General features: G+C 45.0%; 1 protein-coding gene across 4 annotated transcripts in view; it reads right to left on the minus strand.

Annotated features, from left to right (window-relative positions):
* The window catches only part of zzef1 (zinc finger, ZZ-type with EF hand domain 1), a 51,924-nt gene that overhangs the window by 25,138 nt on the left and 8,768 nt on the right, over positions 1–18,018 (minus strand). For 2 of the 4 annotated variants that reach the window (XM_065007274.1, XM_029627401.2), the window contains exons 14-42: positions 15,813–15,904; positions 15,331–15,563; positions 14,996–15,129; positions 14,805–14,875; positions 14,611–14,725; positions 14,298–14,466; positions 13,401–13,522; positions 12,999–13,121; positions 12,548–12,717; positions 12,188–12,269; positions 10,995–11,196; positions 10,666–10,784; positions 10,231–10,480; positions 8,846–8,925; positions 8,559–8,652; positions 7,887–8,433; positions 7,496–7,660; positions 7,199–7,318; positions 6,805–6,966; positions 6,333–6,465; positions 5,307–5,445; positions 4,975–5,140; positions 4,586–4,719; positions 4,301–4,429; positions 4,028–4,197; positions 3,650–3,842; positions 3,121–3,314; positions 2,561–2,835; positions 1,797–1,971 (exon numbers count right to left, since the gene is read on the minus strand). In XM_065007274.1, the coding sequence (XP_064863346.1) occupies positions 1,797–1,971; positions 2,561–2,835; positions 3,121–3,314; positions 3,650–3,842; positions 4,028–4,197; positions 4,301–4,429; positions 4,586–4,719; positions 4,975–5,140; positions 5,307–5,445; positions 6,333–6,465; positions 6,805–6,966; positions 7,199–7,318; positions 7,496–7,660; positions 7,887–8,433; positions 8,559–8,652; positions 8,846–8,925; positions 10,231–10,480; positions 10,666–10,784; positions 10,995–11,196; positions 12,188–12,269; positions 12,548–12,717; positions 12,999–13,121; positions 13,401–13,522; positions 14,298–14,466; positions 14,611–14,725; positions 14,805–14,875; positions 14,996–15,129; positions 15,331–15,563; positions 15,813–15,904 (4,758 nt within the window). Of the gene's footprint in view, positions 1–1,796; positions 1,972–2,560; positions 2,836–3,120; positions 3,315–3,649; positions 3,843–4,027; positions 4,198–4,300; positions 4,430–4,585; positions 4,720–4,974; positions 5,141–5,306; positions 5,446–6,332; positions 6,466–6,804; positions 6,967–7,198; positions 7,319–7,495; positions 7,661–7,886; positions 8,434–8,558; positions 8,653–8,845; positions 8,929–10,230; positions 10,481–10,665; positions 10,785–10,994; positions 11,197–12,187; positions 12,270–12,547; positions 12,718–12,998; positions 13,122–13,400; positions 13,523–14,297; positions 14,467–14,610; positions 14,726–14,804; positions 14,876–14,995; positions 15,130–15,330; positions 15,564–15,812; positions 15,905–18,018 lie in introns of all 4 variants that reach the window. The other 2 variants (XM_029627402.2, XM_029627400.2) reach the window with 1 other exon arrangement.

Genomic DNA, 18,018 nt, shown 5'->3' on the forward strand with positions numbered 1-18,018 from the left:
TCTCCAAGGACATCAGGGACAAGATTGTAGACCTACACAAGGCTGGAATGGGCTACAAGACCATCACCAAGCAGCTTGGTGAGAAGGTGACAACAGTTGGTGTGATTATTCGCAAATGGAAGAAACACAAAAGAACTGTCAATCTCCCTCAGCCTGGGGCTCCATGCAAGATCTCACCTCGTGGAGTTGTAATGATCATGAGAACGGTGAGGATTCAGCCCAGAATTACACGGGAGGATCTTGTCAATGATCTCAAGGCAGCTGGGACCACAGTCACCAAGAAAACAATTGGTAACACAATATGCCGTGAAGTACTGAAATCCTGCAGCGCCCGCAAGTTCCCCCTGCTCAAGAAAGCACATGTACATGTCCGTCTGAAGTTTTCTAATTAACATCTGAATGATTCAGAGGACAACTGGGTGAAAGTGTTGTGGTCAGATGAGACCAAAATGGAGCTCTTTGGCATCAACTCAACTCGCTGTGTTTGGAAGAGAAGGAATGCTGCCTATGACCCCAAGAACACCATCCCCACCGTCAAACATGGAGGTGGAAACGTTATGCTTTGGGGGTGTTTTTCTGCTAAGGGGACAGGACAACTTCACCGCATCAAAGGGATGATGGACGGGGTCATGTACCGTCATGTCTTGGGTGAGAACCTCCTTCCCTCAGGCAGGGCATTGAAAATGGGTCGTGGATGGATATTCCAGCATGACAATGACCCAAAACACACGGCCAAGGCAACAAAGGAGTGGCTCAAGAAGAAGCACATTAAGGTCCTGGAGTGGCCTAGCCGTCAGCCTCGAAATCTTAATGACTTGGAGAAGATCTACTGCAAACCTGGTGGCCAACTACAAGAAACGTCTGACCTCTGGGATTGCCAACAAGGGTTTTGCCACCAAGTACTAAGTCATGTTTTGCAGAGGGGTCAAATACTTATTTCCCTCATTAAAATGCAAATCAATTTATAACATTTTTGACATGCATTTTTCTGGATTATTTTGTTGTTATTCTGTCTCTCACTTTCATATAAACCTACCATTAAAATGATAGACTAATCATTTCTTTGTCAGTGGGAAAACGTACAAAATCAGCAGGGGATCAAATACTTTTCCCCCCTCACTGTAGATAGATAGAAACTGTTGGACTAATGATTACACCCTATATTCATATTCCTTTCACATAATTACTACATCAAGCTTGTGACTACAAACTCATTGGATGCATTTGCAGTTTGTTTTGGCCTATGTTATCCAAAAAGTCTTACAACACCGATTAACTAGCCTGCTAATATTGTTGCACTTGTTATGTCCAGGAGTCTTAGGCCTAGTTAACTGGTCTGTAACCTGAATACATTTTGGAATTCATGTGAGAAATCAACGTTTGAGGACCGTGTTGGATGCACATGTGCCCAGGGAGACAGCAACCTTACCTTAGGTCCAGGGCCAGCTTTGTCTTGACTCTTTTGAGTCTGCGAGCCCAAGCAGATTATTATGGTCAGATGGTGACGGAAACAAATATACGCAAACAGGAAAACTACAAAACAGGCTAATAAAGTTGAATAAAAGGCCTCACAGCCAACAAACAAACCCAGTAGCCTCATGGCTTGCAAGCTGGGACACTGACAGATGATCACCCTAATTGGCAGCACCTGATGTGCTTATCAACCAGGCTCAGCACCTGGACAAGGTTGCTGCTTCCCCCTGTGGGAATGGAATGTGGACGCGATAGTGAGCTGTAGTGTGCTGTCTAAACTACCTAACCTATCCCATAAAAATAGTAGCTGAATTAGTCAGTACCTCAGGGAAGCCGACCAGCACCAGCAGGGTGAAGAGGTTGGTGCGTTTGAGCGTTTGTGGTAGTTGTCGGACACAGTGGTCAGTGAAGGCTGCTATGACAACACTCCACTGGGGACAGGCGTTCAGGCTCCGCAGGATATCAGCCACCGAACACGCCCAGTCCAGACCTATACGACTAGATTTCAAAAGAGAGAAAATATATCTAGTGACTTCATCATAACAATGACTGTCAAGCAACCTCTTCAGATTTAGATGTGTCCTATATGACAACAAAGAAGAGAGCGGGAGAAGAGATGTCTTTACATCAATGGCGTTAGAATAATTGTCAAGCAACACAGTGAAATCTGCAGCAAACGTAGGAAAATATCAGTTGAAAGATATGAATTAACAATTGAAAATGTTACTGTGAGCTGCAAAATAACTCATTTTTGTAAGGATTTGCTTTGTGGCAATATTCTAGGACCTTGCCATTCCTACTACATGTAACAGACAGTCTACATGGCCACCTGATTATTTACAGCTTCAGTTTAGACCGAAACAAACATTTACATTCGCCACACACTACCTTCTATATTGTTTGCTAATGTTAGCGAATGTTGGCGGGTAACACAAAACAAATGTTAGCCAAAATTAGCTAACGTTTGCTAACTATTTCCCTAGTTGAATGCACATCTAGATCTACTGGATGTCCTGTTCCACTCTCCGGTTCACAACTCATATATAAACACAAACAGCGAATGCATGTCTATGGTGCCATTGTATACCTGTCCAGACAGACAGCCCCCAGGCTGAAAAGTAGCTGGGTGGTCTTCCAGCCCTGTGTGTCAGCCCCCTCTCCAGGGGTGAGCAGCTCGTACTTATCGGCTAGGGCCTCTCTGACGGCCACGTCCGCCTCCAGGGGGGGTATCCTCAGCAGCAGCTGCCCCAGGAGACCAAGGGTCAGGTGGTAGGTCTCGTTCAGACACCCGGCATTGGAGATGACCACCCTGAAGAGCTGGGGCAGGATGGGGCTCAGGCTGGACAGAGCAAGGGTGGAGCCCTGGGGGAGGGGGGGAGATGCAAGAGGTCAGAGGTCAATTGATAAATAGTTACAGCGGTAACTACACAGTAATAACTGTAGTAACAATATTGCCTTGCATAGTAACCGTTGTTAGTTATTACTGTGTAGTTACACAGGGCAACTTAACTGACCGCTTGAACTTAAAGAACGGTGTATTGGCTCTGAGCCCCCTTGGCTATTCAGAACAATACAACTGAAGGCACTTCATAGACTCAGTATGGACTTCCTAGCTTCTGCTGCTATCTTGTAGTACAACCATCTTACCGGTTTGGCTGGAGGCAGCATGGCAGCTAGCAGCCCCAGGATCCTCTCTCTGGAGCACTCTGCAAACACATGCTCCTGGATGGGCACCTTGGCCATCTTCTCCATCTTCTCATCCCTCTCCTTCATCATCTCTCTCATCTCTTCTATGTCCTCAGGCGTTGGAGAGGTGATGGTCTCTGAGACAGACTCTGGAGCTGGGGGATACAGGGAAACAGGCAAAGGTTAAGGCAAAGGTTAACTTAGTTTCATCTCCAGACTAGATTAGGCGCAGCAGTCATGGACAAAGATGGATGGATGAATGCTGTGATACCGACTGACACACTCATTCAAACAGGTCGGTGGACAGGATGACTTAACCAACATTCAATTCAGCTATAAGATATGCGCAACATTCTTGTACCATTTCACCAATTGGTGATGAAAGCTAACAATGGTCTGACACACATTCAATTGAAGCGATTACTAAATTCCATGGGGGGGGGGGGGGGGGGTGATTAGAAAAGCACAAGGCTGGTCCTTCCCTCCTCACCTCTGATCACGGGAGAGAGTGTTCCCTCGCTGGACAGAGACGGGGTCTGGCTGAGGCTGGACGAGTCTAGGGTGTCCTGTTTCACCAGCTTCTTCTTCCCCTTCTCCTGTCCTCCTTCTCCCTCTGACGTGGAGCACACCTCCAGGGCAGCAGGGGGAGACTGCACCTCCTTCTCCTTCCCCTGGGCTTTTCTCTGATGAACAAACAGAAGAAGGATCGTCAGTGTGTGGTGGTGTATTGGAGCAGTAGAAGTGAACAGCTGCAGGGGGAAATGGATTCTGAAGCAGAATCACATCGGTAAAAGCAGACATTTTACAAGGAGTAGGGACACAATATGGAAGCTGAGGCCTGGCTCCGGGCCAGGGTCAATTAACTCACCTTGTCCCTAGAGGGCAGTGGTGAGCAGATAGCAGTGGTGGAGCCAGGCAGAGAGGATGTGTCTTCTGTGGTGGTGTTGATGCTGAGCTCCTGGGAGGGTGACTCAGGACACAGCTCACTCTCTGACTCATTAGAGGCCAGCAGGGACAGCAGGGCAGAGGACCGCAGACCTGCACACACACAGGGATGGAATGATTCAATAGAAACCCTAACAAGTTGCGATATGTAACTGTATAATTTCCCTCCCCATCACTACAAGATATACAGGCCTACCTTTGCCAGTCTGTCCCTTGAGCAGGCACTCGGTAATGAGCTGTGAGCAGCGTGTCTGCAGGGCGGAGGCCTGGGTCAGGGTGTCTGGCCCCAGAGGCTCCCCCTCCTGCTGTCTCTCGCTGCTCAGGTCTGAGGTGTAAAGAAAAGAAACAAATACTTTTCAATGACAATTACAACTCCATCAAGTTGAGTGCTGGTCCCATGTTGTCATTGTTATGTGACAGACTATTGACTTGAAGCTCCCTTTCATTTTTATGCCAGAGGATAAGAGTTGAGCACGTTTACCTGAGGTGTACAGGGCCAAGGCAGCAAACAGCAGCCAGGAGTAGTTGTGGATGTAGGGCTGGATGAGACGGTGGCGGTCACTGATCCTGATGGTCACCATGGGACAGACGGTGATCCGATGGGTCGGGAGGTGACTGGAGGACGACATGAAGGAAAAACGAGAGACAGGGTGAGAGACGGTAAGCTGCTGCAGTACCTGCGCATTACCGCCGCAGTCAATTCTACTGAGGAAGACGTATCAGCTTTAGCAGGTTTTTAGATCGATTAGATAGAGACGTAACATATAATAAGCCTCATTAAAAGACATTATAAAGCCTCATACATGCTTTTAGCGTTATACCTAAAGTGTTTCCGAAACAAAAATGTGTTAGTATGTGTTAGTATGTTACCTGTCGGGGTATTTCTTGGCATTGTAGCAGCCGAAGCAGAGGTCAAAGTCTTCACAGACATTACAGTTGATCCTGCTGCCCACAATGAGGCCCTGGCAGTGGTCACACGCATACTCCATGTTCACCATCTCATGGTCGTCCTCGTGACCCTCAGGTTTGGCACCACCTAGATACACACAGAGACGGTTCAGGTAGTTCTGAGGAAAGATGCAACTGTTTTACGTTCTCACGTTGAAGCTTAAACAAGACACTTCAGGTCCAGCTCTACACAGGTAGGGTGTGTGTGTGTGTGTGTGTGTGTGTGTGCACAATGGGAGTGTGTGTGTACTCACTGAGGAAGCAGGTCTTGCACAGGTCCATGTCCATACACTGCAGACAGCGGTACCGGTGCCAGGGGGCCATCCTCTCACAGCCATCACAGGAGATCACCACGTTGAGCAGGTCGCAATAACGAGCTATGAACATGTGCATCTGAGGACAGGGAGGGGTTAACTACCTCAAGCTTTTGGACAATATCATGGACATGGTTGGGGTCAATTCCATTTCAATTCAAGTGGTAAACTGAAATTCTAATTCCAATTGTCCTCAATGCATTTCAATGACAAAATTGTCATTAGAATTGACATTTTTGTTAAATTCCTAACTTCCTCATCATGGCCATTCTTTTTCTCTGGGGTCCTGAAAGAACCCTGTTCAGGATAAATGTGTAACACCAGCTACGTATTCTTTACATAGCAACTTTCCCTTGCTATTTTACAAGTGACCACATAATATATCAGAGATTAGGAGATGGTTTTCAGAAGAAGACTATGAGTAAATGTTTGCCAAAGAATTATTCATACTGCAGAGATCCCGGATGTTTTTGTGGATCAGCTGCCGCCTTAAAATTCAGACTATCACGGGAGGTTATGACAGAAGGTGTTGTCTGTTTTTATTTGACTCAAATAAGGAACTAAGCACATGACCACGCAGTAGGGATGTTAACAGTTCAATTTGACCAGTCATGCTTATCGGTCAATAGTCACATTTGCATAATTTAGTGGAATTGAATTGACCAGTCTGTATTTTCGTTAGTCATGCATCTTATTTATCACACATGACACCCACCCTGTTTGACAACTGTGTTCCGAGGCTTTTAAAATTATATATCTAACTCAACCATTTATCTTTTAAATGTTTTGGCATTGAGCTCCAGAAAGTCTCTTTCTGACCACATCCATATAAAACGTTTTGTTCAAATCAAAAGCGTGATGGAAATCAAATGGAACGACTTTATCCAACACTCTCAGATCGACACAGGTGCCGAGGGGGTAGGGACTATTGAGTATTAGGGATTAATAGGTCCGAGTCCACTCTACCTTTCTCCTGTCCTCCATGGAACCCTCCTCGTCAATCTTGTCATACCACTTCTCAAACATCCCGTCCACACACTCGTCCATCCAGTCCCGGTTCTTCTTGTAGTCTGCTATCTCATCCTCCTCCGTCCACTGACTGGGGACAAAAATCAGACAGGGTGGAAGATGAGGCGGCCATTTTCTCACATTTAGGTAACATGTTACCTTCAGGTGATATCCTACCCTTTTTGTCTGGCTAATATCTAGCGGAGCATGGTCTTCAAATAAAAACTGATAGTAGATCTTTTTTACAGGCCACAACACTCAGTCTTGTAGCGCATGAAGAAGGCGGTTGTGTCTAATGCAAAACAATGTACGTTATGTGGCATATATTATGAAGATCGAGTAGTTGAACCCTTGGTGAAATGCTAGTAAACAGCGCCACCACTCCACACCACTAGTTGGCACCATTCCTCTCGCTCTCCCCGGACAGTACCTGATGGCAATGTCGTGCACGCTGATGTTCTCCTGGGACATGGTGAGGAGGAGGTCAGGTAGTTTGATCTGGAGGAACAGGGGGAGGTCCTGCACCTCCCAGCTCATGTCCAGGAGATGCAGCAGGCATGTCTGAACACAGGAAAGGGCAGGCAGCAGGACCCTGGGGAGGGGAAGGGAAGAACACAAATGACTTATCAATCAGCACATTTAATGGGAGACGGGAGGAGAGAGCAGAATGGGTTTCACTTACTTTCTCTATACTCACAAACGCTGTGTAATAACTGGCACAGCAACACAGCCGACCAGTATAATTCTTATAACACAGGCTTATGACACGTTATGTCTCTCTATGCAGCAGATTTTCAACTGAACAGGGATGAATGAATACATACTTCTCGTTGAGACTGCTGAAGCCTTGTACTGCCTCCACCAGCATGAGGACTAGTCGATGGTAGGACCTCCTCACCTTCTCTCTCAGCTCCTGCCCACTTCCAGACAACTGGGAGAAATAACTGCCCAGGGAAAACAAACCCTGAATGAGTGTCTTAACAGGAAAATAAGGTGGGAATAGATCATTATATCAATACAAATCAGTGGATCTCAATCAGACCGTTATGCATGCAATCATGAAGCCTTTATGACAGCTACATTACACATGATAAAATCAGTCTTGATAGGGTGAGACGGACCTGGTGAAGTCTTTCTGGCAGGCCAGCAGTTCCTGTAGGAACAGAATGCAGGGGGCCTGGAAGAGGTGTGGTTTCCCCAGGGACAGTAAACACTGCTGCACCGTCTCCAGTACTTTACACACACTCTGAGCCTGGGCCTTGTTCAAGGACAGCGTCTGCCGGACACTGCACAGGTAGATAAATATAAATACGCACACAAAAACAAAAGGCTTAGCAAAACATAAATCACAACATTGGCTCTAGAGAGCAAGTCTGTTCAATATAATAGTTTAATAACGACAATATAATAACACATCTATAAATGAGTAAAAGGAAATCACTGCTTCCTAATCAACAAAGCCAAACAATTAAGCCTTCCTGTGCCCAGTGTGTGGATGACAGTGACACATACCTGACAGTAGTCAGTGTCTGGTCCTTCATGAAGTTGATGATGTGTTTGAGGAGAGGGTAGCGTTCCTTGATAGAGGGGGCAGAGCGAGGCTCTTCCACGGAGCGCAAGGAGAGGAGGCGGAGGCGGCCCCGGCTGAAGGAGGGAGCCTTCCGGGGGAAGGTGGAGGGGGAGGCAGGCTCTGCTGCCCCTGGCTGGTAAGACAGGCTCTCTGTGGATCCCAGGAGGCCCTGGCTGGATGGGCCCGGCCCTGGGTCAGAAGCTGTCGAACCTTGGGGATGGACCCTGAAAGAATGAGGGCAGCCTGGTCCAGGCATTGGACCCACAGCTCCAGACCTTGCCTCACAGCCCCCCACCTCAGAGCCTGCTGCCTGGGAGGACTGGGTTCCCAACGAGGTGCTCGGCTGGAAGTCCCCCTCTGATATGGAGGTGGAGCGGAGGAGGACAGCGCTGCCCTCTGCTAACCTGGAGAAGTCGGTGTCCAAGCGAGAAGAAGCGCCACTGGGGGGGAATCTCAACAAAAGATTGGCCTTCGCAAGGACCATCTCAGCTAGAGGAGAAGGAAGTGGCAGGAGGGAGAGATTTGAAGCATGTGTCCATAAATATGCATGATTCTAGTTAAGATATTTGAATCAGTACGTTTAAAATACAAATCAGAAGGGTTGTAGTGCTCACCGAGACCATCCATGGTTACTTCACAGTGGCCCTCCTCCTTCTCCTCCTCAGAGACATTCATTTTGCCCACCAGATACCGCTGCTTCATCTCCAACTGAAAACAACAGAACACAACACACTCACATCACTGATAGGGGCCTTTGATTGTGTGTTATTTGTCTTCTGTGTGGCTGTGTGTATATGCAGTTTCTAGGTTCATTTCCCATAGAAATATAATTAAATTGCTGTATTAAATTGTATAGCCAATGAACCAATCAAAGGGATCATTTGAGTTTAATGATTCTCACCATCCATGTTTTGATGCTCTCAGCCAGTGAGAAGACCTGCACAAAGTCTTCACTCAGACTCGCCTGACCGCCCTGGCTGGCTACTAGTACAGAAAAGGGGGGGGGTGAAGGAACATTTTAGTCAATTCACTACCCAAATTAAACAAATGTGAATCTAGTTAAAACAGTGGATATCAACAACAGCGCTGAGCACATAACAACCATGATAGGGATTAGCGTCCTATTCTCACTGGCCACCAGTACGCCTGCTTTCCCGCTTTCTAAACATCCATATAAGAGCTTTACTCTTATACTTTCCAACGTTAGGGTCTCTAACCTTTGCAGCCCAAAGAATCTGTTCTCTGTAATCTGAGAGACCTTGTTAGTCATTCGGTGTATGAAGTCACTTAAATGTAAAGTCCACAATAGTGATATCATTCCAACCGTTCCAGATCCAGCAACAGAACTGCTCTGAGGGGATTTCTGCGATCTGAAAGCATCACAAAGAAAGTATTTTCAGCCATTTGACAGGAATCTTCTGTGTGTCACAAAGAAAATGTTGAAAAGTACTAGGTGTTTACTAAGAAAACACATGGTGAATTGATAATTGGACAGTTATAACCTATGAATTGTCATCTTGTCCCCTGTCTGTGGTAATGACAGTTGTCCATTGTGTTGTTTGCTCTGCAGAAGGTGACGTTTGAGGCTGGACCCCAGCTGCAGTTCCTGTTCCACTCAGACAGCAGCAACAACGAGTGGGGCTATAAGTTCACAGTGACGGCCCGCGGCCTGCCTGATATCACCGTGTCCTGGATGTCAGACCTGCAATACTTTTGTGTATCATTTGAGTGAGATTCTTCAAATAATGGATCGATCTCAGATGAATGGGCAGCTCCTTCACACTGTGGATCTCTGATGACAACACATCACATATGATCCGAAACCACATATACTAGGGAGGGTAATACTTTAGTGTATCATTTGAGTGCGATTCTTCAAATAATGGACCAATCTCAGATTAATGGGGGCCTTAACACCAGCATAAAAGCTGATGTTGAGCACCTCAAGCCCTTGACAGTTTCTCACTGCAGGTACTGCGTCGTTCGCAGAGTCATGGATCTATCAATCAAGTTCTGTGATAGAGTCTCAATACTGTTGAACAGACTAAATGGAAATGCTTTTCTCATTGAAAGAAACATAACGCAGCTTTGAGATGTTCGAATGCCACAGCACATTGTGCGTAAGGTTATTGTGTAGCACAATGCGGAGAAGATTATATGGACATTTAGAAAATGTGAAAAGGCATCCTGCTTTAGAAAAAGTGAATAGGGGTGAGGTTAACAGGGCGCCATTTTTGTAATGATCAAATAAATGAAATGAATCACTCAATCTAATTATTCAATTACCATAGATCCTGAGAGCTTGGTTGAGGGCTGGCGTGTGGTAAATCATGGCTGCAAAGATGGCATTCACCGCCATGTCAGCCTTCCACCCCGCAACTATCTCGTTCCTAATTGGCTGCTTCTTGCAGGCCAGCATGAGGCTTTTCATCAACTGAGTCCTGCTGTCTAGTGGCTCCTCTGTCGGGTTCCAGTGACCAAAGTCGTCACAGAATCTCATGAAACAATCAGAACAACCTGGCTGGCATGTCTTCACCTGATTCACAGAGCAAGAGAGAATATTAGAAAGGGCAGTAACCACACATATACAATCAAATACTTTTCTATTTCCTTCTGTGGCTGCAACAATATGATGTGACCTGCATTTATGCATTGGCATTCAGCTATGGAGTGAGAGGTATATACAAATATAAACACGGACTCAGTGCTCGTACACCATACCTCATCTGTGTGGACGTGGGGAGATTCAGTGAGTCCGTGTCTGAAGACAGGCTTCCACAGAGGAGAGGACAGGACGTGGGCCATCTTCCCAGCAGGAAGCTCCTTCACACTGCGGATCTCTGATGACAACATATCAACATATGATCAAAAACCACATATACTAGAGAGGGTAATATTTTGGGTGCAGGCCTTAGTGTGAATTAGGAGAAAGAACAGAAATGGGGAGATTTTTCTCTCTCTCAATATCTCTGTCTCCATCGCCCTTTAACCCCCTACTCCTTCCCTTCTTCCACCCCTTCTAAATCCCTCTCCCCATCCCTCCCTCTCACCGTGGGGTGATTTGAGGGCCATGGTTCTGGAGGCCAGGCGGCCCATGAGTCGGGCCACCAGGAGCTGTAGGTCTGACATCCAGGACACAGTGATATCAGGCAGGCCGTGGGCCGTCACTGTGAACTTATAGCCCCACTCGTTGTTGCTGCTGTCTGAGTGGAACAGGAACTGCAGCTGGGGTCCAGCCTCAAACGTCACCTTCTGCAGAGCAAAAAACACAATGGACAACTGTCATTACCACAGACAGGGGACAAGATGACAATTCATAGGTTATAACTGTCCAATTATCAATTCACCATGTGTTTTCTTAGTAAACACCTAGTACTTTCGGTAATGTCTCGGGTAGCCATGGTTACCTGCGCACACTGTTCCTGGTACGCACAGTCACAAAAACTGAAACAATATCCGCATCCAAAAACCAACAAGCCAATCACCCTGAAGAGCCTGACTACATGCTCCTCTGAAGGAGTCATCAAGGCTATCCGGCGCCCTAATACATCGGGAAGACCACACGCGCACTGAGAACACGGATCACAGAACACAAAAGCTCTATTAGACGTAAGGATGACAACTACCCTCTAGCAGCCCACTTTATCCTGCACTAACACACAGTCAATGAACTACAGTTCTGGGCAATAGAGAAAATGCAGAGGAATGAGAGGTGCTGATTTTGACCCTTTTCTTTTACAAAAATATACATTTTCTCCCCACGGACTAAACAAACAACTAGAACTAAACATATTTCTAGTAAATCTAGACTGACTAGTATAGCCTTGTGTATTTTCCTTGTTTATCGGAGTTTTTGATAATCGCGATAGTCTTTTTTATAGAACGTGTTTTGCGCACCAGTGCCTGTACTGTTCTTTACGCTCTTCCTTCGAATATATTCCTGTGTGTTATTTTTCATCTTTGATGTGGAAATGTAGCATATATGTTAGGTATATAGTTTATTTTCCTGTCATGTGACATTTACTTGTCCCCGCCTCTATTTCTAGTAAACACCCTGCAGTTGAGCGTCCTCATGTACAATGCTGAGCTGCTCCTATATGTATTCTTTTGTAAATATTTTCTGTTTATTGTTCACTAAAAGTTTATTGCAAAGTACTGGCCGCCTGCTGGCCTTTTTTCTTGGATTACCTGCCATTTAGGGGCCTACCTTCCCACTGCCATCATCTCAGCCGTGGTTACCTACCTTTGGCCATTTCTCAGTCCCAACCTTCATGTCGTAGCGGACCTTCCCTCCTCTGGCGTCTGTGAACTCTAGGTAGTCGTATCTGCCAGGATTCAAGAGAACGCTACATGAGGTAATGGAAATGTAAAGAGATTTCCTTAATCTCTTGATGATATTATGTCACATGAAGAGGAATTCAAATAATTACATGCATGCAAACAGTTGGTCAGATATGCTAAGAATAAGTGTATCTGATAAGGCATAATGTTCAATGAAAAGAACAGAATATAGAGAGAGAGAGAGAGAGAGAGAGAGGAAGAAAAGAGACAGGAAGACAGAGATAAAGAAAGAGACAGAATGGTGTGTGGCTCTTATGCTCACCTCTTCTCTGTCTCACTGCGTTCGTCAAACTCCACCTCGAAGGAAGTGGCCCCGGGGCAGGCGAAGATCGTGGTCTCGTGTCTGCTGTTCTCGTAGTTATGAGGAGACTCCATGTTCCAGGTCCTCAGGACCACCGGCTGCTGGGGCTGCTGGCAGCTCTCCAGGTCCACCTGGCAGGGACACAACACATATCCCATTAACATCACATCTAGGGTTGCAAACTTGCGGTAACTTTCCTAAAATTCTGCAGTTTTCCAGAAATCCTGGTTGGAGGATTCCAAGATTTTCTTCATATTCTCTCATGTTGGGACAGTTGCTGGAATGTTGCAACCGTAATCAAATCAGACAAAAGCAGCATATGGGTTCATTCGGTTCCTTTTACATAAACCATACAGTTCTTCATGACATCAACCAGTCCCAGTCCTCTACGGTAGTATGAAGGTTGACTGACCTTAGAGAAGATGTCTGCCGTTTCACTGGAGAGGTTTTTCAGCAGCACAACCAGAGAGGAGAAACTGGTGAGCAGAATACAGTGAGGGATGTCCAGGAAACACAGCTCCAACAAGAAGATCATCTGACAGAGACAGACCCAGAGGGTTGCTATTAGCATTAACATCTGACAGACAAGAAGGTTAGCATGAGCATGTCTGGTTCAGTGTGATGGCACGGTTAGCTCGTTCAGTTTAGGTAGAACATAAAGGCCAGACATGCGACAGGTGGATTTTTACAAATTGCCGGGTAACTACTACATGTCCAGATTCGCAGAACTGACTATTGAATGAGTGACATAGCACGCAGTAAGTGATAAGAGGCAGGGGGGGGGTCCACAGTGATAGAAACAAAGAGAGTGTACCATCTGTCTGGTGGCCATGGCCAGGATGGATCCATTGAGTTTGTCAGTGATTTCAGCTCCACTGTATCTCTGCAGCAGGTCTCCCAGCACGGTCTTAGTGCTGCCCAGGAACTGATCCACATCTACAGGGAGGGAGAAGAGACACACTATTTATTCGCTGTGGATCTCTGTAATTTAATTCATTTACAGATGCCCTTCAACCTCACAAAGTGTAATTAAAGGAGTGGTTCACCTTCTTCCCCTCCCAAAATCCCTATTGTTTAAGAAAATGGCATGTTAGAGACACTTTTTGAAGGAATTGGCTTGGTTTTGAGAAACGTACCTTTCCGCAATATACTTCCTCATTGCTTGTTCTGCAGTATGGGAACTACAGATAAACATCCAAAGATACCCAAATACGTATTTTTTTAAATATATTTTTCAAGAAACTGCAAAGCTCTCAGCGGGTCTTTAGATGCAAACATGAAATTATCCGCAAAGTTTTATTCCGTTTTGGTGGACTTCAGCGTTACATTTCCACGTGGGAGCATTTGCCGTTTCTAAGAGGATGTATTTGGGTGCCTTTGGAGCCTTTGTTCATGTTTATCCGTGGCTCCCATACTGCAGAACAAGCAATGAGGAAGTCTATTGCAGGTAGGATAAGTTTCACCCAAACCAAGTTCAATTGCAAAACAAAAAAAGTGTTTGGGCCCTACTGTAATAAGCTATTTACGTTGATTTGGTTAAAAAAAAAGTTAATCAGTCCTTTAATTCAATGACCCACTCTAGCATCCATTGACAGCATTGTCCTATGTAACAACAAATCAATGACATGCTGTTCATTTATTCCTCTTCAACTAACTAGGAGAGCCTGTACACAGGGATACTGAAAGTCAGACATATTGGTGAGACACTTACATTTGAGGAGAATATCTCTGGCCAGGTCTGCAGCAGTGGGGGCTGCAGCAGCCCCTCCTTTGAGTTGCAGGTAACACCAGGAGAGCAGGCTGCCCTGCAGAGCCCAGAACAGAGACAGTAGCACCTTCCTGCTGGCCCCGCCACTCACATCCACCATCATCACCTCACACTGACAGAGAGAGAGAGAGAGACACATACAGAAGAGATTACCTTAATTAACACAACATTCTGTCATTACAGTTTGGAATGAGGTCAAGGAAACTGCCCAAAACAGGTGCACTGTTGAGGCCATTTGCTCCACTAGGGGACTCACTTCCCGAGTGGCCACCAGTAGCAAAGTCTCCATGACACTGAGGATGGGGCTGATGTCAAAGTCTGAAGGAGCTCCTTTAGGAGGGAGCAGGAGAAGGCCACTGGGATCCTGGTCACTGTAGCAGAGGAAGGGAAGACAACTGAGCTCTAATTCACCAAGTGTGTGTGTGTGTGTGTGTATACACACATTATTACCTGAAGTAATTACAAAGCGATTCAAACGTCAACTTCACAGACTCTGGCTGATCCTCCTCTGTGATGTTTTTCTGAAACAATTAAAAAGAGAATATCGTGTATAGCTGTTAACAGCAACAGAAACAGCACAAAGTTCCCCCAATGCCAATGGTCTGTCAAGCAGCAGATGGAGCTCTTTCCCAGTCACTCACCATCATGTGGAAGAGTTTGTCTCTTCTGCTTTGTTTGTCTGGGAAGAAGATGGCCGCTCCGTTCAGAACGGCTTTCACTGCCTCCTTCCTCAGGGCTTTGTCCACTGTCCCCTCAGCCTCCGGACCATCTACAACTGCTCAACACAACAACACAAATCACGACTTTAAACCTTCTCCACTTCCAATACTCTTTATACCAGTCTCCAGTAGCTTTTTTATCATTTTTTATATTTTCCCTTGCCTTCCAAGAGCACATTGCATTTTACGAAAAGTAACACTGAAACTACTGATACAGCGGTACCATTGTGTGTCTAATAGATGTACAAGGCCTTTACTTTGACAGAGGTGGGTGTAGAGCTCCCACACTGCCCTGGCAGAGTCTGGCTCGCTACTGCTGGATGTGGACGGGGATGCGGAGGCTGATGCTGAGGTTACTGCTCCATCCACAGTCCCCCTGCTCTCCTCTAGGCCCCTGAATTCCAGCGAGCTGGGGCTGGGCAGCACGGCGAAACAGTTCTGGAGCAGCTGGAGCACCAGCACTCTGCTCTTCATCACCTCCTCTCCCTCACTGGGAAGACAGAGCGACAGAAGGTTGGTTTGACAGATGTCATAAGCCGACCATACTCCAATCACAGACCACAAAAGCAGCAGTCCCATGTGTGACCGTGTGATGAGATGTCTTCATCCCAAACCATAATGACCACACCATAACACCAAAAAACCAACACAAACGGTCACTTTATCTATACAGGAAGGGCCATGGACAGAATAGGTCAACATGACTCCTATCTAGTGTATAATGTCTCTCTGTACTCACATCTCCCGGAGTTTGTTATAGAAGCTCCAGAACAGGATGAGGTTGAGGCCACTGAAATCCAGTAGAAACTTCTGCTTGAACAGGGACACATCCTACAGAGTTAGATACAGAGGAGATATATCACGTCTTTATCGAGCTATTTGATGCACAGGCAATCAACATGATCATCAAATAACATCATTGTCAAAGCAATGTTATTCGATTACACCATTTAAAATCTGAGAGCTAAAAACGAATACAACAGCCGTTTGAGAACTGACGGACCTAAATTAAGTTTAGTTCACTTAATTGGCCTTATTCATTTGTCTCCCATCTTGAGCTTGGACTTAAGACAGTCAACATGTACAGACTACACTGAGATACGTAGTGTATAAGTGGGCAAATATAATGATTCATTTTATTTTGCTGCAGCAAATAGTGTCTTATAAGCACATTTAGGCTGGGCATTATTAAAGACGCATGACTATGACTGTTGCGGTCATGACATTTTCTCAGCCGGTGATTGTCATGCAATTAACTGCAGGTCTCGCGGTCAATTCTCCGCCAACAATTAACAAACACGTTCAGCATCTCCGGCTTCCGCGCATAGCCTACAAGCCACTGATGCAGACCGTTGAAACATTTAAAAAAGTATAATAAATCCATTTAATATAGCCTACACCTTCACAATAAATCCAAATGTATTTTAGGTAGATCGAAATAAACATTATGACATTAAAAAAAAGTTGCCTATTTGAAAAGAATAGAATAGGCTATTCTGAGTCATCCTTATGTTAGGTCCTGATCTGGCTATGCCATATGGCTGTGGGCTATACTAGTTGATTTAGCAGGCAAGATTTGCTTATAATTCCAGTGGTATTATTTTATATTATTTTATAGTAAAAACAATACAATAAACATAGCTGAATAAAAGAGAAAGGATATTGTCTCCAAACGATTTGAGGGAGAGTGGCTATTCTATGTTGAGCGGTTAACAAAGAAACAGGTACTCCTACATGCCAAATTGACTTATTTATATAAATTTAGTTGGAATACAAAGGTTAGGCTATATATATTTAGATTTTGCAACAAATAATGATTTGAAAAAAACACACCTCATCAGTCTCTCATTCACAATTTGACAAGCACTAGATAATACTCTCACCCATCAGACTATTCTCAATTTAGTCTGGTCTTTACATATACTAAATAATATACAGTGGCAAGAAAAAGTATGTGAACCCTTTGGAATTACCTGGACTTCTGCATAAAGTGGTCATAAAATTTGATCTGATCTTCATCTAAGTCACAACAATTGACAAACAGTGTGCTTAAACTAATAACAAAGTATTGTATTGTTCTTGTCTATATTGAATACATAATTTAAACATTCACAGTGTAGGATGGAAAAAGTTAATTGGAGTCAGGAGTCAGCTAACCTGGAGTCCAATCAATGAGACAGGTGATGTAGGTGAGAGCTGCCCTGCCCTATAAAAAACATGCAATTCAAAACAAAATGCAATTCACAAGAAGCATTGCCTGATGTGAGCCATGCCTCGAACAAACGAGATCTCAGAAGACCTAAGATTAAGAATTGTTGACTTGCGTAAAGCTGGAAAGAGTTTTAAAAAGTATCTCTAAAAGCCTTGATGTTCATCAGTCCACAGTAAGACAAATTGTCTATAAATGGAGAAAGTTCAGCAGTATTTCTACTCTCCCTAGGAGTGGCCGTCCTGAAAAGATGACTGCAAGAGCACAGTGCAGGATGCTCAATGATTAAGAAGAATCCTAGAGTGTCAGCTAAAGACTTACAGAAATCTCTGGAACATGGTAAAATCTCTGATGAGTCTACTATGCGTAAAACACTAAACAAGAATGGTGTTCATGGGAGGACACCACAGAAGAAGCCACTGCTGTCCAAAAAAAAACATTGCTGCACATCTGAAGTTCGCAAAAGAGCACCTGAATGTTCAACAGCGCTACTGGCAAAATATTCTGTGGACAGATTAAACTAAATTTGAGATGTTTGGAAGGAACACACAACAATATGTGTGGAGAAAAAAAGGCACAGCACACCAACATCAAAACCCTATCCCAACTGTAAAGTATGATGGAGAGAACATCATGGTTTGGGGCTGCTTTGCTGCCTCAGGGCCTGGACAGCTTGCTATCATTGACAGAAAATTTTAATTGGAAGTTTATAAAGACATTTTGCAGTAAAATGTTA

This window comes from Oncorhynchus nerka, linkage group LG22 (genome assembly GCF_034236695.1).
Source record: "Oncorhynchus nerka isolate Pitt River linkage group LG22, Oner_Uvic_2.0, whole genome shotgun sequence".
NCBI classification, from domain to species: Eukaryota; Metazoa; Chordata; class Actinopteri; order Salmoniformes; family Salmonidae; genus Oncorhynchus; species Oncorhynchus nerka.